The sequence below is a fragment of the Micromys minutus genome (assembly GCF_963924665.1).
Source record: "Micromys minutus genome assembly, chromosome: 13".
NCBI lineage: Eukaryota > Metazoa > Chordata > Mammalia > Rodentia > Muridae > Micromys > Micromys minutus.
In genome coordinates this window covers 10,931,580-10,958,296 of record NC_137982.1, presented here as the reverse complement: position 1 = coordinate 10,958,296, position 26,717 = coordinate 10,931,580, and the positions used below count along the sequence as shown (strand labels likewise).

Sequence of the window (26,717 nt, the reverse complement as noted above, 5' to 3'; positions counted from 1 at the left end):
ACCGTCCTCTTGAGCGCTACAGCAGAGAGGACATGGAAACCTCCCCACTCCTGCCAAGTGCAGACCAGTGCTTTCCCTGGGGTTTTAAGAGGTAACCTTGAGTTGATCTTCATGGTGGCGCAGTCTCTCACGGAGTGCTTCTCCACGCCAGTGTTCATCCTTTTTCAGAAAGAAGAGGACACCAATGAGTTACCAATGGCCACAAGTGGGAGCCAACCATCTTTCCCTCCTACTTTGGAGGCCCAAATTCTTTTAGCTTTACTGGGGGAGGTGGGAATCAAACTATCACTCTGCCCGGGGAGAGCAGGACAAACTTTACCATGATGTGAACTTGGGGCAACTTGGGTTTTTCTTCAAAAATTCTCTCATTTGTGGTAAATGGCAAGTTCTCTTTCAAGCTTTCCAACCCCCGTAAGTTTTCATTTCTTTCCAAAATAGCTGCTAGGTCTGCCGGTAGTTCTGGAAGGAACTGGTTGAGATTCCTCAGGCTGGTTCTGATTTCGTCTTTGACCTCAGACTTCAGTGTCCTCATTGCATCGCTGACCTCCACTTGCCTCCTCTCCAAGTCTTTCTGGTTTGCCACCTAAGCAGAGTGATGGGGTCAAACACCAGGGCTTAGAACCGAGTCGCTTAGTGTGCTTACATGGAAGGATCTGCAAATACTAGACATGCTCAGTTAGTATAGTTTTTGCTTTGCAAGCATAAGGACCTGAATCCAATCCTCAGAACCCACAAGGCTGGGCGAGGGGACCAGGCTTGCAATTTCAGGACTGGGAGAGTAGAGATGGGTTGTCTTCGGGGCTCACTGGCCAGCCAGCCAGCCTAGCCTAACTGTGAGCTTATGTTTCAGTGAGAGGCTCTGTCTTAAGGCAGTAAGAGCAGTGTCCTTCCCATGCCTCTCACGAACCATTTAAGTGCATGCAACATCCGCACTCACACCAAACAATACTCTAACAAAAAAAGGTGGGGAGATGGTTCAGTCAGTACAGAGTTTGATTTCCAGCATTCTCAAAAAGCTAGGTATGGTGGGTGGCATGTGCTTGTAGTCCCAGTGTTGGAGGGCATAAAAACAGGTTGACATATGGGGTCTGTCCTAATTGGTAAGCCTCAGGTCCCAGTGAGAGACTGTTAGTTTTGTGTCAATTTGACACAAGCTATAGTCATTTGGGAAGAGGGACTCTCAATTGAGCCTCCATAAGACTGGCCTGTAGGTGAGTCCATCAGGCATGTTTATGATTGATCTGAGAGGGAGTGTCCAGCGTACTGTGGGTGGTGCCACTCCTGGGCCCATGGTCCTGAGCTGTATAAGAAAGCAGTCTGGGGGCTGGAGAGATGGCTCAGAGGATAAAAGCACTAACTGCTCTTCCAGAGGTCCTGAGTTCAATTCTCAGCAACCACATGGTGGCTCACAACCATCTGTAATGGATCACATGCCCTCTTCAGCTGTGTCTGAAGACAGCCACAGTGTACTTATATATAAAATAAATAAATCTTTAAAGAAAGAAAGAAAGCAGTCATAGCAAGCCATGAAGCATGCCAGTAAGCAGTCTTCCTCCATGACATCTTCACTTCCTGCATCGAGTTCCTGCCCTGACTTCCTTCAGGGATAGAGTGTGACCTGAGGGTGAGCTGAAATAAACTCTTTTCTTTCCAAGTTGTTTTGGTCATGATGTTAGAACAGCAATAGAAACTCTTAAGACAGGAATCTTGTCAAAAACCAAGGTGGACATCTGTACTGGCTGGTTTTGTGTCATCTTGACACAAGCTGGAATTATCACAGAGAAAGGAGCCTCAGTTGAAGAAATGCCTCCATGAGATCCAGCTGTAAGGCATTTTCTCAACTAGTGATCAAGTGGGGAGGACCCAGCCCATCGTGGGTGGAGCCATCCCTGAGCTGGTAGTCTTGGGTTCTTTAAGAAAGCAGGCTGAGCAAGCCAGGGGAGACAAGCCAGTAAGTAACATCCCTCCATGGCCTCTGCATCAGCTCCTGCTTCCTGACCTGCTTGAGTTCTAGTCCTGACTTCCTTTGGTGATGAACAACATTGTGGAAGTGTAAGCTGAGTAAACCCTTTCCTCCCCAACTTGCTTCTTGGTCATGATGTTTGTGCAGGAAAAGAACCCTGATTAAGACAACATCCTCTGAGGAATGACACCAGAGTTTGATCTTTGGCCTCCACATGTATGTATACAGATGTATATTGCTACAGACAAGTGCACGTGTGAGCATGCATACAACAACATAAAAAGTCAGCCAAGGGGTTGAGGGAGGCGTTGGTCAGTCAGTAAAGCACTCATAAGCATGAGGAACTGTGCTCAAGCCCCAGAATGCACATAAACATGTTGGGCACGGGGGTTCACTGCCAGCCAGTCTATGTAAAAACATATGGCTGGTGTTCCTGAGAGCAAAAGTGTTCTCCAACTCCCATACACGTGGACCTGCACACTCAGGTCCTGTGTCTGCACACATATTTAAAACCAGTGTAGCTGGCTCAGCAGACGGGACACTTGGTAATCCTGACAACCTGAACTGAATCCCCAGAACCCAGCTCCAAGAAGAGACCTGCCTCCCACAGGTTGTCTTCTGACCTCACCCTCACCAGTGTATGGGGTCACACACATACACACACACACACACACACACACACACACACACACACACACACCCATATATAACAATAACTAAGTAAATATCACTTTAAAAAGCTAGTTGATTTAATTTTAAGAGTATATTTTCAACCAACCCTTTTTCCTTATGTCTAAATTTTAAAGCTGAAAAAAAAATTAACCTAAACACTCACAATCAGCTTTCCACAACTCCCTCACTCCCCTTAAAGAGATACTAACAGCAACAAACCCTGTCTGCGCCCTGCAGGAGGGAGTATATTGAGCCCACATGGTCCAGGCTAGCCAGCTGGGGTTCCGGGGTGCACACCTGTTTCTTGAGCTCCAGGTATTCTTGTTGCATCTGGCTGAGCTCCTTCATGAGGCGCCTGGCCCTCTCATGGTTGTCCTGGGCTACCAGTTCAATTGTAGCCATTTCCTTTTGCATGCAGCTGTTCTCCTGTTTCTGCTCCTATTGCAGAGGGAGGCAAAGGACTTTGTGGTCACATCTGGGCAGGTGTGGTTACTGGGTTCCACACTCACTAACAATGTAATGACCTCAGTTTCTACAGTTGTAAAATGGAGCATTCTGGAGGCAGGTGTAGTGTGACTGGGAGAATTTGAACCAGAGTTTGAAGTCCAATCTTTGGCACTACCTCTGACAAGTTACTCTCCCATTCCTCAGCCCCATTAGTGATCCATGAAAAGGCAACAATATCTTCATGGGTTGTAGGGATTATCGTTTCTTATTTGAGACAGGGTTTCTCTGTGCAGTTCTGGCTGTCCTGGAACTCACTATGTAAGACCATGTTGACCTCACAGAGATCCTCAGGTCCCTGGTTTGAGTGCTGGGATTAAAGGAGTTTGCCACCATGGCAGCTTAAATTTTAGACATCTAAATCTGTGTATTATCGTCCTGTTCAAGTCCTAGTTGAAAGCAAACTACCTTCTAGAAAATGCATCAGATTTCTCTTATACAATAGTGTTCCACTAATCCCTCCAGAGAGTATTGAAAAGATCCATTCTTGGGAATCCACTGTACTCACCGCTCTGACTGATGTGACTGCCTCCCTGGCCCCCCTTAGTTCAAGGGTAAAAGCAAGGTAGATCAGGCTTCCTGGTTTTATATGCTTAAAAAAAACCAATGTTGACCAAAAAGGGCAGAATGTCACAAACAAGCTGACGGCAGCTCTGCAAAGGTGCCTACCAACCCAGTCCCCGGAGCCTGCAGTGGGCGGAGTGAGTGCACAGCTCTCTACTGTGCGGTGCTGTCCACAGGACGGCCTCCCTGCCGCTCTGGGACTAGTGACCAAGTCACACTGTGTGCTTCAACAATAACCATTGGGTTAGGGCTTGGGTTGATGGATAATTTATTTTCTTCATAGTGAGGCAGTGTGTAAATCAAATGCATGCATCAAGTCAGTGTAACCCGTATTGTCTTCTCTAGACTCCCAGGGCAGCAAATACTCACCAGAAGGTTTTTCTCCAGCTGGCTCCGCTGGACCTTCAGTGCTTCCTTCAGCCCGGCCACCTGCTTCTCTGCCTTCTTCCTTTCTGTTAAGAACTGGTTTCGCAGTAGGCTGAAGTCTACCCGCATAGCGTCAGCCTCTTTCTGCAGGGCCAGCAGCTCACCTGACTTCTCTGCTAGCTGCTGCTCCCGTTCGGAAAGCTGCTGTTCTGGAATGTGAATGAGCAATACTTGTTAGGTTTGGCCAGTGGCCCTGGGCCAGCTGTGGGCAGTGATTTGTGCTCCTCATGGGCAGGCTGCCTATTAGCAAGTGGCATGTTCCCTACTCTGCTGTTTTCCTCTAGAACTGGCTCTCACAGGCCTGCCCCAACCCACTCCACAGGCTCAAGAAAGGTTCACCAAGAGAGTGAACAAAATGACTCCAAAGTAAATCCCAACTCTGACATAGCCTATGTGCCCAATCTTCAGCTGCAGATACTATTTCTCAATAGCTGAGGCCACTGCACAGCTCCTGAATAACTTGTCCTTCAGAGTCTCTAACGTGCCATCACAATGTTTTACTCTCCTATGCAAGGTTCTTGAAAGAGGCACAAGGGCATGGAGAGACACACTGGCCAGTCTCAGGGCCAAACCTCACCGTAAAGACAGGTCTGCTGCCTTCCTTCTTCCAGGACAGCCCTCCCACCCGATGCCTGTGGTGAACGTACTGGCCTGGGACAGCAGCTTCTGCAGGCTCTCAGTGCTCCGCTCCTCTTCCTGCAGGGTCCTGAGGCGTCCTTCAGCTGCTGACACGTCTGTGAGCAGCCGCTCCAACTTGCTCTTCTGGTCCATCAGCTCCCTCTCCAGCTGCCCCTGCTGCTGCTCCAGTGACACTTTACCAGCCTCTAACTTCTGTTCCTCACCTTCTCTTTCTTTCTGGAGTTTTTGAAACATCTGAATAGAAAATAACCTCAGTCGCTCATAAAAGAACAAATGTCCCAGATGGTCCTCAGATTCCAGTTCCTAAGAGAAAAGTGCTTATAGAGGGGGAAGAGAGACAGACCGACAGAACAAATGTCATAAAGATGAAGCAGGGGCTGGGGAGCCACCTGGCCACTGTGAGAAGAGGCTACAAGTTGCTAATTAATTAGCATGTGGCCATTAAGCTCTTTACAGGACCAGTGCTGGATGGTTTAACAGTCTATAAATTACACTAAACAGAGTCCCACAGAAGGTACACATGGGGCAGTCTGAGCTGGGGTTAGGAGAGGGAGATACAGAGCCCCATAAAGGAATAACGACCCCTTTGAGTACAGTACCGTTTCCTGCTGGTCTAGCTGGAGCTTGCTTTCTCTGATCTCATCCTGAAGCTCCCGAAGTTGCTGTTCTTTTGTCTCTGTCTCTTTCCGGCAGCTCTCTAATCGGGTGATCCATTTGCTGATGTCCTTCTGCAGCTGTGCCTGCTCACTGAGCAGAGCATTCTGGCACTTGGTAGTGTGGATCAGGTCCTTGAGGCAAAAGAACACTGACACTGAAACACCCCACAAAGCCACTTCCTAAGGTCCAGTGTCAGTTCAGAACCCACCAAGCCTGAAAAGTGCCATCCCCTGTATCCTCTCAGCAAACTTAAAGAAAGGTGCTCAGGACTAGAAGTTAATTCCTGGCTTTCTTTCTCTTAGCACCTAGCAAGTACAATAGTGAAACTTCAGTGAAAGCTTTGATGCCTTGTCCCAAGACAGGAATAAGCGCTGATTTGCAAGTAACCCAGGACTGCCAAGAAAACGAAGGTGCTAAACACAAGAATTAAGCTTTGTTTTGTTACTATCTCAAATATTTAGACAAGTTTAAAATTAGTTAGAAAAAATTCTGAAAAAATTTTTACACAAGAGAATTTATGAATCTGACTTCTTGAAGATTTTTTTTTGTCTTAAAAGTTTTATGTCTCAGAAACTGAAGAGAAATTAGGTGTTTCATCTAATTTGCTTGAAGTCCTCTGAAACCCAAACTGTAGCCCTATTCTCACAGGCTCAACTAAAGCACAGGGCCACAAGCTGCACTAGTCAACGCCTGACCAGACTCTGCTCTGGATGGACAGCTGCTCTGCACGTGAATCCCTACATCCCAGCATCCCCACTAAGGTTTCTGGGAAATGCTGTTTGATTCTGGTATAACTACTACCCTACCTCTTAGCTTTGGGTAAACTCAATCAAGAGCTGAGATAGATTAGAGAACTACCCAAGGACCAATGCCTTGAAGGCTGTGCTGTGTAATGAGGCCCTCTGGTGCTGTGTAGGTGGGCCTATAGTGTTATGTAGGTGACCTTATGATGCTGTGTAAGGAGCCCCATGGGACTGGAATGTAGACTGTAAAAAACCAGTTATACTTTGAGCCTTACCTGCTTTGCTAGGTTCAAATGGTCTTGGGTATTATCCAGCTCCTCCTGTAGGGAGTTTATAGCTTCCCGTTTATCTACCAAAACATATTCATAAAATGTTATCTGTAAGTATACATAGGGCACCTATGTATACACACTGGATCCCCATTAAAGTACATCAGAACTGAATTTACTGTTAAATCAATAATGCCAAAGACAGATGCATAACCCTGTGGGGTTTAAAAATATTCCTATATTACAGAATCTCATAAACACTTAGCTAATAATTTTGGTGTGATGTATGGTTTAAAAATGAGTATATTCTACATTGCTGTTAGAAATGTAAGATTTGGTACACTCTTTCATGAAGACAATGTATAAATTGATATCTATTACTAACTATGTGATCTTGAGCAAATCACAAGAAAATTAACCCTTAATACCATCATCTGTAAATGGGAAAAATACTGATTTCTATGTCAAAAATGCTGTGAAGACTTTATTTTTGATACAGTTTCATGATGCAGCCCAGTAAGCTTTGAACTTATGTTCTTCCTGTCTCTGCCTACTGAATGCTGGAATATAGGTGCGTTACCAGATTTGTATCACATGGATTAAATGAGACAGTACGTACATTATGACTAGAATATAATAAATGCTCAAAAACCACATCATTAGCTATAAATACTTAACCATTTCTCCTAAATAAATATCAAAAATATGTGGTAATAAAAGACATTTTTACTACTGCCTTCAGTATGACCTGAGGGCTGTCATTACTATGTGTGCACTTGTGTGAGTGTGTGTGAGTGTGCCATCCAACAGTGTGGAGGATTAAGGCCAACATCTGTGCATCAGTTCTCAATTCTCCCCTTTTACTGTGATCGTGAACAGAACTCAGGCTGTCAGGCTTGGTGGTAAGTGCTTTACCTACAGAACCACCTCACTGCCCAAAAGTAACTGATTTGTATTTAATCTTTTTTCTTTCTTTTTTTTCTTTTTGCTTTATTTTTAAACTGTTCCCTTAGAAACATAAATTAGATTTAAAAGAACAGCTTAAGATGAAATTCATGTACCATGTGTATCTTAAAGTGTACAATTTAGACTTAGTATGTTTACAGAGTGGTATAATTAAATCCATAATCTAACTTTACAAAGAAATCTCATGCACTATCCTGCACCTATCACATCACCCAAGGGCAAGGCTGTGGGTGGAGTCATGGCCTCCAGTTCACTCCCTTCCTTACCTTGTAGCTGCTGTTGTACCTCAGAAACATCACTGTGTAGGGCAACCTTGTCTTGGCTGAGGTGCTCCAGCTCCTGCTGCAGCTTTCTGACACTCAGTTCCAGCTTCCCTAGGTTGGTCTGCTCTGTTTTGTTGCTTTCTTCTGTAGCTGCTAAAACTCTACCACAGAATGAAGCAGACTGTTAAACAGAAAACTCCCACACTACGTGGATGAGGGGCAGCAGCACTGCTTTCAACAGTGCAGGCAGCGGACGTCAGGGTGAGGGTATGGCTGGAGATGGAAGATGCCAGAATTCATTTTTAAAAGAAACATTACGACTTCCAAATAGATTTAAGAGGGAAAAAAAGATTCACTAAATTAAAGCTTTACAAAAACACATGTCAAAATTTCAAACACAAAACAAAATAAAACTGAGTGGTAAGCAGCCTTCTAACTCATCCATTACTGACAAAGCAGGAAACACAGCTACATGCATAACAGTCTTCACGTATCAGCCAGGCAGTACTGACTGTGGTTCTAACTTGGATTTCCCTCATGATTATTCCCATTATATAGCTTCTATAAAAATATATGTTCAAACCTTTTGCCCATTAAAAAAAAAAGTAGGTTCTTTTTTTTTTTTAATTGGATATATTTTACTTACATTTCAAACGTTATCTCCTTTTCTGGTTTCGCCCTCATCTCCCCCACCCACCTCCTCCTGCTTCTATGAGGGTGTTCATCTACCCACCCACCCCTCCCACCTCCCTGCCCTGACATTCCTCTGGGGCATCGAGCCTTGGCAGAACCAAGGGCTTCTCCTCCCACTGATGTCCAACAAGGCCATCCTCTGCTACATGTGCAGCTGGAGCCATGGGTCCATTCATGTGTACTTTTTGAATAGGGGTTTAGTCCCTGGGAGCTCTGGTTGGTTGGTATTGTGGTTCTTATAGGGTTGCAAACCCCTTCAACACCTTCAATTATTTTCCCCAACTATTCCATTAAGGACCCCATTCTCACTTCAATGGTTGGCTGTGAGCATCCGCCTCTGTATTTTTCATACTCAGCAGAGCCTCAAAGGAGGCTATATCAGGCTCCTGTCAGCATGCACTTCTTGGCATCAGCAATACTGTCTGGGTTTGGTGGCTGTATATGGGATGTATCCCAGGTGGGGAAGTGTCTGGATGGCCTTTGCTTCAGTTTCTTCTTCAAGCTTTGTCTCCACATTTCCTCCTGAGAATATTTTTGTTCTCCCTTCTAAGAAGAACTGAAGCATCCACACTTTGATCATCTTTCTTCTTGAGCTTCATGTGGTTTGTGGATTGAATCTTGGGTATTCTGAGATTTTGGGCTAATATTCACTTATCAGTGACTGTATACCGTGGGTGTTTTTGTTTTTTGTTTTTTTTATGATTGGGTTACCTCATTCAGGATGGTATCTTCTAGATCCATCCATTTGCTTAAGAATTTCATGAAGTAATTGTTTTTAATAGCTGAGTAGTACTCCATTGTGTAAATGTACCTGATTTCTATATCCACTCCACTGTTGAAGGACTTCTGAATTATTTCCAGCTCCTGGCTATTATAAATAAGGCTGCTACAAAGTGGAGCATGTGTCCTTGTATGTTGGAGCATCTTTTGAGTATATGTCCAGGAGTGATATATCTGGATCCTCAGGTAGTACTATGTCCAATTTTCTGAGGAACCACTAGACTGATTTCCAGAGCAGTTACCAGCTTGCAATCCCACCAACAATGGAGGAGTGTTCCTCTTTCTCCACATCTTCACCAGCATCTGCTGTTACCTGAGTTTCTGATCTTAGCCATTCTGACTGGTGTGAAGTGGAATATCAGGGTTGTTTTAATTTACATTTCCCCGATGACTAAGGATGTTGAACATTCCTTTAGGTGCGTCTAGCCATTCGATGTTCCTCAGCTGAGAATTCTTTGTTTAGCTCTGTACCCCATTTTTCAATAGGGTTATTTGATTCTCTGGAGTCTAACTTGAGTTCTTTGTATATATTGAATATTAGCCCTCTATTGGATGTAGGATTGGTAAACCAATCTGTTGGTTGCCATTTTGTCCTAATGACAGTGTCCTTTGCCTTACAGAAGCTTTGCAATTTTATGAGGTCCACTTGTCGGTTCTTGATCTTAGAGCATAAGCCATTGGTGTTTTGTTCAGGAAATTTTCCCATGCCCATGTGTTCAAGGATCTTCCCTACTTTTTCTTCTACTAGTTTGACTGTATTTGGTTTTATGTGGAGGTCCTTGATCCACTTGGACTTGAGCTTTGTACAGGGCAACAAGAATGGATAGATTTGCATTCTTCTACATGCTGACTGCCAGGTGGACGGACCAGCACCATTTGTTGAAAATGCTTCCCCCCCCCCCCACTGGATAGTTTTAGCTCCTTTGTCAAAGATCAAGTGACCATATGTGTGTGGGTTCACTTCTGGGTCTTCAATTCTATTCCATTGACCTACCTTCCTATCTCTGTACCAATACCATACACATTTTATCACTACTGCTCTGTAATACAGCTTGAGGTCAGGGATGGTGATTCCCCTAGAAGTTCTAAAATAAGTAGGTTATTTTCTATCAAGTTTTGAAGACTTTTTATACCATGCATTTCGTGGACCTACGTCCTATGTTACGTATCTGGTTCAAAGTCTTTTCTCCTATCTGTTGTCCTGTGCTTTTCTTTAGTTTTAGTAGTGTTTTTTGGAGTGATCTTTTAAATGTCCAGCTTTTATTTTTATTTTTGGCCTTTTGAGAGAGGATCTTTCTACATATCCCTGGCTATCCTCAAACCATGTAGACCAGGCTGAGTTTGAACTCACAGAGATCCACCTGCCTCTGCCTCCTGAGTACAGGATTTAAAGCAAGTGCCACCACACCTGTCTAGTTTCTAAAAGATCACTGTGCATTCATCTGAGCACGGGACAGAGGACAGCTTCCAGTAGCTGGTTTCTGGCCCTGGCTCATGTTTCTGCTATGCTATGTTCTCCAGGCTAGCTGGGCTTCCATGTGGTTTTTCTATTCCCACTTCCCATCTTGCCACAAGAGTGGTGGGATCCCAGATGTATACTAAGAGCATCCATCCTTCTTAGGTTCGGGACTAACCTAAGGTCATCAGGATTGTTGTTGGGCTTTGAATCCTCATCTCCACTGTCCTGTCAGCTTTAAATGTCTTGTTTTATTTGTTTAATTTTGTGTATATGTGTGAATGCATGCGTATAAGGTGTGCTTACCGGTACAGGCATGTGTGAAATAGATACTCTCACTGAATTTGGAACTCATTCTTTTGGCTAAACTGGCTGGCTGGCCAGTTGGCCTATGAGGTCCACTTATCTCCACCCCTCAATGCCCAGCTTTTTAGGTGGGTGCTAGTTCTTAAAATCCAGGTCCTCACTGAGCAATCTCTATACCCCTGTGCTTTATTGTGTGTGTGTGTTTAATGAATAGTACTTTGGAATCTAAACTAAGAAGAGTTTTGTCCTACCCAAAGTCACAAAGATCTTACTTTCTTTTGCATTTTATATTTTAACATTTACATTTATGGCTCATTTTATTTTGTATAATTTATTCAGTGGGGGAGGGGGTATGCATATGCCATGGCACATGGGCACATGTGTGGAGATAAAATGACAACTTAAGGAGCTGGTGCTCTCCTATTTGGAAGGTTCAGGGAATTAAACTCAGGCTGTACCAGGCTTGAACCTTTACCGACTGAGGCATTCTGTTGGCTTGTTTTATATGTATGCATGTTTAGCCTACATGTGTGTCTATACAGTACCTGCATGCCTGGTGCTCACAGAAGCCAGAAGGGGGTGTCAGATTGCCTAGAACCAAAGTTACACGTGGTTGTATGTTGCCATGTTAGGTGGTAAGAATCAAACTCAAGTCCTCTGGAAGAGCAGCCTGCAGTCAAACTGCTGAGCCATCATATGGATCATATTTTCAATTTTCAATCCTTTTAGCAATAATTCTAAAAAAAACTACTTCTCTATTGAAAAGATGCCTTTCAATCTTTCTCAAAATCTGTGCTTCATACATCAAAGTTCATTTCTGGACATTTGTTCCAGCAGTTTCAACCTGTAGTCTCAACTATTTGGGGATTTATTTCACACGGATCACCTAAGACCACCAAAAAAACACAGATATTTACATTATGATTCATGACAGTAGCAAAATTACAGTTATAAAGTAGCAGTGAAAATGCTTTTATGGTTGTGGGTCACCACAACATGAGGAAGTGTATTAAAGGTCGCAGCATAAGGAAGGGTGAGGACCAGTGCCCTGTTCTGTTGGATCCACTTACCTGCTGTAAAGTCCAATAGGGTTTCGATTACTATCATTTATATGAAGTGCTAAAATCAGGTGTGTCAGTCTTAAATCCTCTCTCAGTTTCTAATTTTTTTTGATGGTATGTCTACAGAATTCTATAAATTGTAGGTCCTCTGCATTTTTAAAATAAATTTTAGAACCAACTTACAACTTTCTAAACAAGGAAAAGAAAAAAACTTAAAGGGATTTTGACTGCAACTGTTTTGAATATACAGATCAATCTGGGAACAATCTGTCTTCTTATATCAATGAACAAAATGTTTCTGTTTATTTCCAGCAAGACTGCGACCTGGAGGACAAGCTCGGGGGTCTAAGAGCTGCTAACGTGCTGCTCCTTTAGAGTCAGGGTCTCACTGGCCCGCGGCTCATGGATGGTAGGCCAGTGCCCAGAGATGCACCTGTCTCTATGTAATCCCCATTGCTGGGGTTACCACACCTGTCCCCATGTCTGCTGTTTTTGCTTTAACATGGACTGAACTCAAGTCCTCATGCTTGACAGGTGCTTTGCTGGACATCCAGAGACAGTCCTACCCAGGGATCCATCCCATAAACAGTCACTAAACCCAGACAATATTGTGGATACCAAGAAGTGCATGCTGACTGGAGCCTGATATAGCTGTCTGCTGAGAGGCTCTGCCAGAGTCTGAGAACTACAGTCATATGTTCTCAACCAGCCACTGGACTGAAAATAGGGTCCCCAATGAAGCAGTTAGAGAAAGGACTAAAGGAGCTGAAGGGGTTTTCAACCCCATAGGAAGAACAATTAAATCAGCCAACCTGACCCCCTAGAGCTCCCAGAGACTAAACCACCAACTAAAGAGTACACATGGAGGGACCCAGGGCTCCAGCCACATATATAGCAGAGGATGGCCTTATCGGGCATCAAGGAGAGAAGGGGCCCTTGGCCCTGTGACAGCTCAATGCCCCAGTGTAGGGGAATGCCAGGGTGGGGAGATGGGAGGGAGTGGGTGGATGGGGGAGCACCCTCATAGAGGCAGGGGAAAGGGGAAGGGATAAATGTTAAGTAAAGAAAATATCCAATAAAGAAATAAAATAAAATAAAAAGAAAGGTGCTTTCCTGACTGAGCCTCCTGTCTACCCCAGGCTAGGTCGTCTGTTAACACTGCTCTTAAGGTAGAACATTAGTGAAAAAGTAACCAAGAAAAAAACAATAGCAGAAAATTATACTATCAAGTTTGTACAATAATTGTTTTTTTTAGTAGTTTTTTTGTTTTGTTATAACTTTTGCTCTTTTGTTGTTTTGTTTTGTTTTTAAAGACAGGTTTTTCTGTGTAGCTCTGACTCATCCTGGAGCTCATTGTAGGCCTTGAACTCAAAGATCTGACTGCATCTGCTTCCTGAGTGCTGGGGTTAATGGTGTGCCACACCGTCTGGGAACCTGTTGGGTAGGCATGGTGGCCTCAAACCCACAGCAACGCTCCTGCTTCCACTTGGTGGGCAATGTGATTACAGACATGCACCCCCATGTTTACCCTCCACATGTTTATCCTTGCCCTCACCTTTTGGCGTGGGAAGACTTCTTCTCCCAGCTCTCACACTGCTCTTGGAGATCTTCCTTTTCTTTAATCAGGCATTCGATGCAGGACTGCAGTGCCTGGGTCTCAGCCCTCACTCGTTCTGTCTCCCGCCTCTCTCTCTCCAGGAGCTGTCTCTGCCGCTCTAGCTCCCTTCTCTGTTGCTGAGCTGTCTGCTGCAAATTCTCTAGCTCTAGTTTCTCCTGAGTCAGAGAAAAGAAGATTCAGACATCCTGGAAGAGAAAGGCTGAGGTGGCAGAGTCTCAGAGGCTCAGAGGCCTTCCTCCGTACCTCCAGCAGGTCGACCTGAGTCTTCTCCAGCTCCACCACCTTCTGCTCATGCTGTAGCTTCAGACCTTGTAGCTCATTGGTTTCAAGCTGCAGTATGTCTGCAACATTCTTTAGTTCTGACAGAGAGACAAAGCAGGGTCAGTGCTTGTGAACCAGGAAACAAAACAGAACAAACTATGACTCCTTGTTCACTGACCAGAAAGAGAAAAAAAATGTTTTTTTGTTGTGTTGCCTAAATGATAAATGTCTGTAAAGGAAAGATCTTCTTGAAAGTACTATTAAAAACATCAATTTGGGGCTGGAGAGATGGCTCAGCAAGTTAAGAGCACTGGCTGCTCTTCCAGTGGTCCTAAGTTCAATTCCCAGCAACCACATTGTGGCTCACAACCATCTGTAATGGGATCTGATGCTCTCTTCTGGTGTGTGTCTTAAGACAGCTACAGTGTACTCATATAAATAAAATAAATACATCTTAAAAAAACCAAAAACCAAAACCACCAATCTGTGCTGGGCACTGGTGGTGCACTTTAATCCTAGCACTCAGGAGGCAGAGGCAAGTGGATCTCTGAGAAACCTTGTCTCAAAAACAAAAACAACAACAAAAACCCTCAAACAAAAAAAAAAAAAATCCAACATTAACTTATTTAAAACATTGTAACAAAAACAGTAAACTTCTGATTCTAGGAACATTTATGTCCACATAGAATGAGCAAAGCAATTTTATATGAAAAGATAGGAAAAACTTGAAAGTATGGGTATTTATTCTCTGCAGAAAACCTGGAAAAGCAGCATCAGCCCAACAGCCAATAGTGAGTACTAATAAATAATGTGCTAAGAAATGAGTATGAGGGATTCAACTTCCCAAAGCCGTCCTGACCACACTGTTACACACACACACACACACACACACACAGACACACACACAGACACACACACACACAGACACACACACACACACACACACACACACACACACACACACACACACGACAGGACAATGTAATAAATAACTCGGAATCTAACAATGACGACAGCACTTTGGGGTGTTTGGCATGGACATGGCCTCCTCACCCACAGTCAAGGGTCAAGATCTAAAGCCTCAGGTGGATTGGGAAGCTCTGGACAGCAAGTTGACATGACAGAGTGAAGCTTTCCTTCCCCTAGCCAGTGTGAGTGCTGACGGTGTGTCACAGGCTACTGCAGCTGTGTCCTCCCAGACGATGACTGTCTGAGACTGCTATCCAGGCCTACAGAGACCTCCTAGGAGACTGGGCCCCTTCAGAACATCTCAGAAGAGCGGGGAGAAAGAGATAAGAGCCAGAGGACTGGGGAGTCTATAGAGAGATTGAGTCCTCTAGATATGATAGCAGAGCTATACTCACCAAGTCCCAACCACATGGCTGCCTAAACAACATTGGCAAATTCCAAACAGGTTACACAAAATTCTGTCCTGCACTGCTCTATAAAATGCACTGAGGAGCTGGGTTGTTGTGTAATGGGTGCTGCTCTAGCAGAGTGAGCTTGACACACCTGATCCCCCTTCTCTGTGCCAGTCTGCATAGCTGCTTTTTCCTCATTCTCTTCCTGCCCTGGTCAGGTTTCCAGGACACTGCAGGCAAAAGCATTTGCTGTCTAGGTATTAGGACCCAAGTTTGGATCCCAGCACCTACACAAAAAGCTGGGTGTGGCTGTGCATGCGCCAATAACTCTGTGTGTACACGTGTAGGGTGTGGGGTGCAGTGCAGAGGCAGAAGGGTCAGTGGGACTTGCTGGTGGACATCTATAACTGCAGCGCTCTATGTGTATGTTGGGGAGGTGTGCAGAAACAAGAGGATCACTGGGACTAGGCTGAGTGAGAGCCCTTGTCACAATAGGATAAGACAGAGAGTGACCCAAAAGGATATGTGACGTTCTCCCCCGGGCTGTGATACACACATAAAAGAAAACAGGGTAACATGAGTAAGTAAATAACTGGACTTTCTCCCATGTTCACAACTCACCTCATATTTTTACACACCATTGAAGTGTAAACATGAGCCTTTTCTTTCCAGCTAGGAAGTGTAAATCTTGCTGTGGCACATATAAAGGCTGGCACTTTGGTTTTGCAAGCTTGAATGTGTGGAGTGTTGAAGCCCTGGCCAAGCATCTCAGTTATACTCCCACCAGCTGTGAGAGCCCTTCCGCCTCATCAGCACCAATATGGTTATTTTGCTTTAAATAATCCTTAACAAAAAAGCAGGAAACACCACGCTCCTTTTACAATGTGCCCATGAGGAGCTTACAGTTCAGACGTGGATTTGGCTGCACTTGGCTGTGACCTGCCATGCAGATATGGCCAGCCTCACATTCTGTGACTTGCTTTTTAAACTCACCAGTCTTATGTTTCGACAGCTGCTGTAAAACTACCTGAAGATTCTCTTCCTCTTTCTCCATCTCCTGCTTTATAAGCGTGAGCTGAGTCTTCTTTTCACTGATGTGGACATTCAGTTCTCCTTTCTGAAAACTTAGTTCTTCCAGAAGTGATTTTACTTCCTGTGTTTAAATAAAAGTCATATCTTTTGTGAATTACAAATCAAAATCCCCTTTACACCAGTCAATTCTGTTACTGTTCTATCTCATACATCTAATTTGTATTTAAATTTACATTACATTTCACATTAAATCACAATGTTTTGCCTTTGGTGCTAAGCAAAGCACTATATTTTTACATTACATTATCTACGATGTAATGTGCATGCAGATGTGTTTGTGCCATTTACCCCATGCAAAGGCCATTCCCAGCCTCAGTGACTGTCAGAGGCAGAAGGCTGGGGACACAGACATGGTCCGAACTGAGATGCACAGGACATAGGCAGCTATTATTAAATGCAAGTAAAGACACTCCTTAAGAGCAGCTTAGAAAACAAACAAACCAAAACCCCAGGAGGTGGCTTGTGGCTGTACCACAAGAAACAGGCAGGATGCAATGTTGCTCATGACTGGAATATGGGCATTCCTGAATAGGAAACAAACGAGAAAGCCAAGAAGCAAGAGAATCCAGAGGCCATTTTACTGCCTCCGTGCCAATATATTAACACCCCAAATGGTGCTATATAGGGGGTATTTCCATCTCCATTTGGGAAGAACCAGGAACACTCTAAAATACCTAAGAAAGCCTACTGACAAACGTACCCTAATGTGACTGCACTTCTCAGCAACTTCCGTCTCTCCCAGAGTCAAGGCTTCCTGGAGGTCAGCTTTTGCCTGGATGAGGCTGTCCTGGAGTAGAAGCAGCTCCTCCTTTCTATGCCCCAACTGTGAGTCTAAGACAGCCACCTCCTGCTGCTGGCTTGTCACCTGAAAAGGGAGATGGCAAGTTTGACTCGAGGACACATGTATTCTTTATAGTTTGGTTTGTATTTTTCCATCTTTTCTACAAGCAAATAAACCTCAGTCTGCAATTCAAAATTCATTCAAAAATACTCATTTCCAGGTGTCTGCTGTCATACCTGGCTTTTCAGTGTTTCCAGCTCAGTTCTCTTGGCCTGAATGAGAGTCTCAGATTCTTTAAGGACCTGAAGGTGGTGATCCTCATTGAGTTCTGCTGCCTCGATGTCTCTCTGAAGACTTTGAAGCCTACATAGCAGGGCAGGATTTCAGCAGCCCTCCTCTAAAGAAGCCTGATGCCCACAGCTGCTCCAGGACACGATTCCCATCCCACCCCACCCTACCCCTCAATGGCCTTACTCTTCTGTCAGTTTTTCCTTCTTCTTATTTAGACACTGGAAATCAGCATCTTTGGCTGCTACAACTTTGTTTATTTCTTTCAAGATTTCTTCTTGTTTGATTTTGTGCTGCTCCAAGTCCTCTGCATCGGCCTGGAGCAATCTATAATAGAACATTCATCCCCTGGCCCTTAGTGCATAGCATGGAAGAACCATTCCTCCGAGTGGCTCAGCCCTTAGCACCTGGGCCCCACCCGCCCCAAAGGCCGGAGCTCCACCCACCTTAGTTGCTGCTCTGCTTTCACAAGGTTAAGTGCAGTCTCCTGGGCCCTTTTTTCTAATGCCTCAGCATCCGCCTCAGTTTGTAATAAATTTCTCTTGGCATCAGTGAACTTTTCAACAGCACTCTTTGTCTAGAAAAGAAACTATCATTAAAAATAATTCGGCTGCAGTACTCACTATAGTTATTGGCAGTATCAACTGGACAACTATTAGAAAACAAGATAAAACAGAAAAATGTAAAAACATTCCTTTGCTGTGAATCTCTAATGCTTAGAAAATTATCCAGAAGCAAATAATTACTGTGCAAAAGAACTCTATAGAGAAGGCAGAGCTTCAACTATGCACTCTGGGCTGCATGTGTAAGGCATTTTAACACCACTTCTCAGGGCTGCCAGGGATGCTGCCAGGGATGCTAAAGGAAATGGTGCTCAAAAATGCTTAGAAAGTTACTTTCCCTCTTTGGCTTTTTTCTGTACTGTGGCCTAAAAAAATGCTACTACTGCTCACTCGGTAGTCCACAGAGGTAATGCACCAGCAAAGACCATCTCAGAACCTTTCTTTCAATTTCAACTTGGCGGTACTTAAATGAATAGAAATCTATGACCCAGGAATTGAAAATAGATCATTACTTCTGATATTAACTTGATGACAGGAAAACTTGTATAAGAATTTATTTGGTAATTTAAAAAGACACAGACTGAAAAGTCCAAAGTTAAAACAAACAGCCACCTCACCCCTGCACCCCAACACACTCAGCCTGGCAAGTAGGACATGCTGAGAACAGAACAGCACAGCGTCTGGAGTCTAAAGCATGCATTTAATCCACTTAACAGTCCACACATTCTTAGCTTGGATTTACAGACAAGGACAGCCAAGTCAGAGGACCTTGGTGACTTGCTCAGATGTCCAGCTCTGTCCCACAGGAGCCCAGCCTGAAGCACACTAGACACACCTTTTCCTTGGTGCTTGCAAGCTCACTCTCAGCTTCCGCCAGGAGTCGGTCAGCTTCCCTGAGCTCGGAGCGACGTTTCAGGAGAGTTTTCTCTAGGCACTCAATTTCATCTACAATATCTTCATGATGTTTGAGAGACTTTTCTATTTCTAGTTCAGTCATTAGATTCTCAACATTTCCATCAATGAAGTCCCTAAAATTACATAAATATCAAGAGATTTTAAACACAAACAATATGGATACTGATAGCCTATGAAGAATGTTCAAAATTTTACTTTGTCTTTTTTGTTTTGCTTTGGAAGCAAGGTTTCTCTGTGTAACCCTGGCTATCCTAGAACTCACTCTGTAGATCAGGTTGGCCTTGAACTCAGAGATTTGCCTGCCTTTGTCTCTCAAGTGCTAAGATTAGAAGTATGTGCCACCCAACACCCAGCTAAGGAATTTACTAACTTTTTAAAGAGTATACACTCTTATTATAAACACAGAGGACTCCTGGCAATAAAAGCACACTATGTCACAGGCTTGATGGACTTGGGTCAGCACTTGACCAAGACAGCATTGCCACATCATTTTCCTGAAGAACAGAGATAAAGGAAGTGACTACACAATAATTCCCAGTCCCTTAGACAGTCCTCAAGGACAGTACCAGAGCATGCAACCCCACACACCACACTGTTTTGTGACTGACTTCTTAATGTTGGAGTAAAACTGTCACAAAAGATTTGACAAAAAGTCATGACACAAAATTCAGTAACAAGACAAAATTATCTGAAAATGGGCTGCTTGTCAGAAAAAACAGGAATTAAACTCAGCACATTGATGCTTTCCTTCTTTTTTTAAACAGAGGCATGCAGATAATTTTTGCCTTTTTCTCTGGACTCTAAGTATTACCCAATTTTCTAGAGTAATCATTTCATACCATTACAGTGGGAAAAGTGAAGCCTATCCCTTGCCTGCTCTGTCCTCTTCCTAACATGTACATTCTCATAAAGAGCTTTAGCGTATCCACCCACAAGCAGCAAGTCCCAGTCTCCTCAGTGTGGCCCTTGCTCTCCTCAGCCATTTCAGTCAGCTGTCCACTCCTAGACAGTGGTGATCATGTCTGTCTCACTCGGCCTGCCTCACAGGCCCAGGCTGCTCTGCACTAACTGACAAAAGGTAGGGAGCTGCCGGAACTCATGGACTAGCACAGAAGCAGCATTTCTTATAGCTGAGCAAACAGCAGAGGCATGTGAACTAGCTGACCCCATGCTAGGCGCAGGTACCCACAGATGGTCCAGCTATTCCCCTCAACGACTCTGGCTGGTCACAGCACTGCTTGAGCAGGGCTGTATCAATGGTGGCTAATCCTGAACTGTACAAGATACCTGAGGAGAAAAGAACAGGCCGACTATAAAAGGGATCCCTCACCTTAATGTTTTTAAAAGAATTTATGTGTATGAATGTTTTGCTTGCATGTATGTATGTGCACCGAGAGCCTGGTACCCCCAGAGTTCAGAAGAGGATGTGAAGATCTCTTGGAACTGGAGTTAAAGATGTTGGTGAGCCACTATGTGGGTGCTGGGAACTGAACCTGCATCCACTGTGAAAAGCAACAAGTGCTTTAACTTAAAGCCTGAGCCACCTCTGCTGTCTGCCCATCGTCACTTTTGTTTTGAAAGGCAGGACAGACAGACAGGTCTTGGGGAAGGCATGTGAAGGTTTGGGGGCAGAGCAAAGTGGGACATGGGGAGACCACAGGTATAGGCCAAGCACTGTGTGAGGCTGAAGGGTAACAAAGACGGGCAGCTGACACTGAGTCAGTGTTTTCTTGACAGACTGGAAAGATTTCAGACATGGAGGCAAGTATGGAACCCCCTATTGTGGTCAAGGATTCCCTTAATTAAAGGCTACAGCACAGAAATAACAGAAAGGGGCCAGTTAGCTTTTTGTATACAAAGTTAGAAGGACAAGGAAATCAAACAGATGCCTCAGAGAACAAGGGTTTGAAATTCCTGTTGTCTACTTTGTTATGGTAGCCGGGAAGGAAAATGATTGTGCTGTTCAAATATGACTACAAAAAGAGCTAGTGTGAATTATTAACCAGGTGTCCTTAGATGTGCACTGTCCTAAATGGCATTTACCATGTGGGGCAGTAAGCTAACAGGAATTAACTTCTGTTCCTCAGTTCCTATTGTCACATTTAAAGAGCTCCACCTGCATATGGCCAACACTTATCATTTTGCAGTTATGATCTAGGACATCTCTAAAACAAGACACTGCTTTACAAGGCAGTGCTGACTGAGAATATCCTTCAGTGCTTTCAGAATGTCCTTTGAATTGTAAGACAATGGCGAATGCTTACTTTCGTTGCTGATGTCTCTCGATAGTTCTATGTAATTCTTCTACTTCAAGTTCTAGTCCTTTCTTCTCTTGCAAAAGGTCATCAATATTACGGTGCAGCTCTTCCACTTCTTTCTCAGAATGCTGCCTGGATGCTTTCAGCCACCGCTCTTCCTGGCGTTTCGATTTTAAGTGCTGCATTACGTCTTCTAGTCTAGATACCTCATTCTCCTGAACACAGAAAGTGAATGCATTATAGAGATGCCAGAGGTGTCTCTCCCACTCTGCTGTCAAAAGTTGAAACTAATTGGTTAAAGTGGTTATCCTGAAAAATAGTGGGAGATTCTAAGTCTTCAGTATGGAAGAGAAATTGAGTCAAACCAACTTTCTCACACAGCACAGACGAAACTGACAGACTCAATGTTTAAAGAGGTTCCCAGAAGAAGACATATTTTGCCTGCATTTTGAAAAAAGTAAGAATAAATAGGGGAGACCCAATCTCAAGAAACAAGACGGTAAAGTGTGAGGTTGGAAGGCACACGGGAGGCTGGTGAGTCATGCACTTCTGGAGAGGCAAAGCAGTCTGACAGAGTCAGTAAATGCTTAACAGACAGAACTGTCACAAACTGAGTGTATACCATAAAACTCAGAGAACCTGATTGATTACTGCATGGGGGCCTATGGACCAAGTGTGACCTGATAGCAGGGACTGTGGCCTGAACAAGTGTATCTTCTCCTCATTCTTCCCTCAGTGGCTGAGGAGGGAGGAGAACAAAGGCTCCAAAAGCCCTGAGCACAAAAGAGGAGCTAGAATGCAGTTTATTGTGTTAGAACCAAAAAGTTAGAAAGAATAAAAAGCACAAGTAAGAAGTCACAGTCACCTAAAACATCCACAAATAAAGAAACATATACAGATATTAAAATACTGCTTAAAAATTATTTGTAGGGACTGAACTGTTCTATGTGTAACACTTTCCTCCTAGATTGAGACATTCCATCCTGCAGGAAGCCCCTTAAGCAGGAAGGTAAATAACTCAAAAGTAGCTCCAGGAAGTCACTGAAACTGACCAGATTCACTAGGCCCCACCCTACCAGAGTAGGCTGAGAGCTGCAAAGAGACACGGAGACCAGACCAGCTGCCTGGAAGAGGCTTAGATCAAGGCAGTCACTTTGGAAGGGCCACTCTCAAGTTACATAAGCTGCCTGCTGGCTGTGCAGTGTGCTTCATGTTCCCACATTGTGTGAACTGTCACCTGTGTTGGAGCTGGCCTTGCTGATGAAGCTGTCAGTAACACCTCATCCACACTCCTATAGGCAACCCCAATAAAACTCAATGGCTCATGAAGCTGGTCTTTGGTGGTATCTGCACTGCAGTCTGTTGTAGCTTCCTGTCTGGGGTGAGGAGATGTGTTGTTATGTCTCCTAGGAAACTGTCACACAAATGTGCTTTCAGAGGACTTGGGTTCTTCTCCCAGAACCCATACCAGGCTTCTCACAACTGCCAATAACTCCAGCTCCAGGGCTTGTGACTCACACTTCTGCCTCTGATGGCACACATTCACATGCACACACTCCAACACACATATACATGTAATTAAATTGTAAAGTATTAGGTATTATTTCTAACATCAAATAGAAAAACAAAACTCAAATGTCCATATAAAAGTAATGAAATAATTTAAAATTATCAGTTAACCCAGAGATAATTCCTACACGTTGTTTATACATATCTGCATATATAGGGACACATGTACATGTGGAGCATATTCATATATGTGTAAACTACAGGCACTAGTATGTGACAGCTTTATATAAACACTAATGTGTGGTACAATATGGATAAAGTTGTAATCCCTACTTACGAGGTTATGGTGCTCTGGGATGTTGCAATGCTGCATACCCATGGGGACAAGGGGAACAGCAAAGCTGGTAGGAGGAGGTCCATATATGAAGGGGGCCCCAGCAGGAGGCGGGCCATAAACCACAGTGCCAGGTGTCAGAGGATGGCTGCTGTTGGGCAAAGGAGGCGATGGTGCATACAGGGCCATTCCCTGGGGTACAGGAGAACCATCAGGAAGCACAGTATACATTATGTACCCAGGGGGAGGCACGAATGGGGGCTCCTCCTGGTCATCCAGTCCACTTTCTTCCTGGCTATCTCCTCCACTGTCTGCATCTTCTAAGACATAAACAGGAGAGTGGGTAAACAGATATAAAAAGAAACAATAGTTCCTCAGTTAAGATACTAGAGATGAGAAACAACTGTAAAAATGGTCAACTGTAGTTGTGAGAAGCAGATCAATACACAGTGTTTTCAGGAGCCACACTTCATGTTTAGTCAACATTAATTATGAGTGTGTTTAGCAACCACTTGAATACGTGCTTCATACTACATAAAATATCAGCAGAGGTGTGTTATGAGATCAGACAACTCAAAATTGATTACTGCTATGACATGTGCCACTCTCTAATTTGATGGCTTGCTTCTTTCTTATTCACTAAAGTTAGAAGCTATGGATTTCAAGGAACATTAACAAGTTGCTAAATAGGTAAGAGAAATGCAGCTTTCCTTATGTGATGTGCCTACCTCTCCTTGAAAATGGCTTATGCAGCGTGCTTCTCATGGGTGAGTAGACCCAGTATCCTGAAGCAGGCAGAGGTCCACTGTTGCCCTTCTCTTCTTGCTGTCCAGGCTGTTGTCCTCTAAGAGGAGTAGAGGCTGTATACTTTAGACCCAAACCAGAGTCCTTGGTAGCCTGAGAACTATGGCTGGAAACCTGAAGCAACAGGAGAGCACACTGCCTATTATCATGGAAAGGCTGACCTTTGGATACCTCGAAGTGGGCAGCCAAGGTTTGATACATAGTTCAAAAACTAAGAGAATGTTATTTTCTTATGACTCTCATTTTTTACAGATAGAAATAAGTGATTACTATATAGTCCACACATATGCTCAGCATATTAAATCTAACACAGCAGTGTCAGGAAGTCTGAGCAGGGAGGACTATGGAAGCAGCTGAAGTCCTGTCAGACTGCTCTGTGAAAAGAGATAGGCTCTCTTCAAGAAGTTATGTGATAGCGTCATTTCCCACCCTGTTGTTTTGGCGATCCTCTGGGAATAAGGGTCCTCGTGGTACTTTGGTGATAAAGGCATGTTATCTGGCTGTTTGTCTGAGTTTATTTTATGCCACAATTTCCCAGGAGAGAGAAATAAATTCTCCTTAAGTGATCAGACCTTTGAGTATCCTGTCTTCCTTACACCTACACTCCACACTGCTAGTAGTTTCTCTTCTGCCTTGTCTTCAAAGGCCAACAGCTGAGGTAAAGGAAACCAGCACCTTCAAGGAACCTGGAGAGCAGTGGTCTGTTGTCTGGGAGCATGCTACCTGTACCCTCCCTGTTTTCCGGTCTATAGGTCTAGTCTCCAGGTGCACAGGTAGGCAGTGTTTCTCTCTTCTTGTTTCTGACCACCAGCCTTGGTTACAAGGTGTTGGTATCCTTCACAATTCTGGAAGGATTCTGCTTGTAGGTTTTGGCTGAGACCACAGTCAGAGCCCTGGGATCCTAGTATCTGAGCTGTATGCCCTACAGCTGACTCAGAGCGTCATGAGGGCCCTCTGCTTTGGATAAGTCCTCACTTCCAAGCTCAGGTAGCAAAGCTCATCCCTTACTAGTTATCTCTTCTTTTCAGCTCTACACTCCCAGCCCTGGTCTCTTCTATGTTTCACATGAATGATTCTCACAGTGCACAGAAAGCTCATTCTGCTGTAACTTTAGCTCCCGTGCTCAGCTAGAACTCTCTTCTGAACTCTTATTCTATTAACCGAAATCTCATGTCCCATGACATAGATAATGGCCCGGTGGGTTTGAATGATAATGTCCCCACAGGCTCCTGTATTTGAACACCTGTCCCTAGTCAGGGGTGCTGTTTGGGGGGGGTGTGGCCTTGCTGGAGGCAGGCCTGGGGGCTGTGAAACCTTTTGCCATTCCCAGTGCACTCTCTGTATCTGTGGTTCAAGATATGCACTTTCACCTTTCTGTTCCTGCTGCCATGCCTCCCAACCATGAAAGACTCAGATCCTTCGGAACCAGAGCCCAAGTAACCTGCTTTCTTCTCAGAGCAGTGTTGGTCATGCTTTATCACAGCAGCAGAAATTAACTAAGACAGCCCCAATCTACTTTTTAGCTTATGTTTCAGCCCTCCATCAACCCGTCTAGAGCCACACCAAGATGTTTCCTCCGTCTTAACACCCCTGCTGGATGCTTGCCCACCGCTCACCTCGGAGCCTCATCTGTTTAGCTTTCCTTCCCGAACTTGCTCATGAGAAGAATCCTTGAAACTGACCTCTGTGCACCCAGAACACTCTGGGCAAACCTGCTGTCACAGCATGTCACTGTTCTGTAATTACACTCCCACGGTTCATGAGTTCCAAGTGCAGGGCTGTCTCCCCCACCACAGTACTCTAATACAGCCTAGCACCTGGTCTACACTGCTGAACATCCAAGGATTGTTTTAAGAAGAAAATGAAACCTAGGTGCCCATTATTCTGTCCACACGTCTGCATAATTCTACAATCATTTTCAGTCAGTTCTTTGGGCTTAAGTCATTCTAACCTTTTATCTATTTCATAACACTGGCCATAAGAAGGCAAGTGCTATTCTGTGAGACAGCTCTATTTTTACATCTCAAATAACACAAAACACTGAAGAACCTAAACATACATCTCAGCAGAGAAGTGTTTTCAGCACCTGCTAACAAATTTGGGGAAGGAGAGACTGTCACTTTCAAAAAAACTCAGTATCAACTTCTAGCAACACAGAATTCCTACTTTTGATGATGGTGGTGGTGGCATAAAATACCAACAGCCTTGTCTTTTGAAAGGATCTGCCATGCTGCTGATGTACTCATTCTGAGCAGAAACTGCGTGCCGGAGCTCAGCGATTTCCTCTAAAACATTTTCAATGCCTCCTTTTTTATCTGTAAAGGAAAGCCACTGTATGAAGCTGCCATGCAGTCACAGACTTCTTTTCTCTCCAAACACAGAAAAGAGACTCCATGAGAGCCAACAGAATCTACCATGTCTCCAAGGCTGACCTTCAGCCTACCAGTGGGGAACCATTTTTGTTGAACACCAAGAGGACATCCTATCTGTCCATCGACTATAACGTCATTTGCAGAAAGCGAACAGATGTATAAACACTTTGTCTTGCTAAAATCAAATCCCCAATGCCATACTCTAAAATAACTTATCAGGAAAGCCATGACTCTAGATCAGGCATGGAACTGACTTCCTTCAGCGAAGTGCTTTTCTCTAAAGGAAAGAGAAAGCACTTGAATTTTGTGATTACAGAACCATCTCAAATCAAAGCTCAACAGTACTTCACCTGTGCCCGTGAGGTTTAATACATCCCGAAGCCTTGTGATCTCAGCCCTTTGCTTCGCCATGGCTTCGTTCAGTGCTTCAATCTCTAGCAGCTGTGAGTTTGTTCGTTTAGAGCCTAAATCTGCATTCTCCATCTCATCTCGGAACTATTAGAAAACCATACATACAAAGTTGCCAATGAGCACACTCAGGTGCATTTACCCATGTAACTAAGAAGATTATTATTTTTCTTTTCTTTTTTTTTTTTTAA

General features: G+C 44.1%; 1 protein-coding gene across 1 annotated transcript in view; it reads right to left on the bottom strand.

Moving 5' to 3' along the window:
* The window catches only part of CNTRL (centriolin), a gene marked incomplete at its 5' end in the record, with an annotated part of 65,540 nt that overhangs the window by 3,213 nt on the left and 35,610 nt on the right, over positions 1 to 26,717 (bottom strand). The window contains 21 exons of the mRNA XM_080927439.1: positions 97 to 159; positions 320 to 583; positions 2,933 to 3,073; positions 4,073 to 4,278; positions 4,777 to 5,002; positions 5,368 to 5,556; positions 6,444 to 6,517; positions 7,670 to 7,827; positions 13,518 to 13,735; positions 13,824 to 13,939; positions 16,196 to 16,355; positions 16,995 to 17,159; positions 17,312 to 17,438; positions 17,550 to 17,690; positions 17,810 to 17,940; positions 18,762 to 18,954; positions 21,106 to 21,314; positions 22,946 to 23,262; positions 23,671 to 23,860; positions 25,913 to 26,061; positions 26,469 to 26,613. Coding sequence (XP_080783565.1) covers positions 97 to 159; positions 320 to 583; positions 2,933 to 3,073; positions 4,073 to 4,278; positions 4,777 to 5,002; positions 5,368 to 5,556; positions 6,444 to 6,517; positions 7,670 to 7,827; positions 13,518 to 13,735; positions 13,824 to 13,939; positions 16,196 to 16,355; positions 16,995 to 17,159; positions 17,312 to 17,438; positions 17,550 to 17,690; positions 17,810 to 17,940; positions 18,762 to 18,954; positions 21,106 to 21,314; positions 22,946 to 23,262; positions 23,671 to 23,860; positions 25,913 to 26,061; positions 26,469 to 26,613 — 3,582 coding nt within the window. The remainder of the gene's footprint in view (positions 1 to 96; positions 160 to 319; positions 584 to 2,932; positions 3,074 to 4,072; positions 4,279 to 4,776; positions 5,003 to 5,367; positions 5,557 to 6,443; positions 6,518 to 7,669; positions 7,828 to 13,517; positions 13,736 to 13,823; positions 13,940 to 16,195; positions 16,356 to 16,994; positions 17,160 to 17,311; positions 17,439 to 17,549; positions 17,691 to 17,809; positions 17,941 to 18,761; positions 18,955 to 21,105; positions 21,315 to 22,945; positions 23,263 to 23,670; positions 23,861 to 25,912; positions 26,062 to 26,468; positions 26,614 to 26,717) is intronic.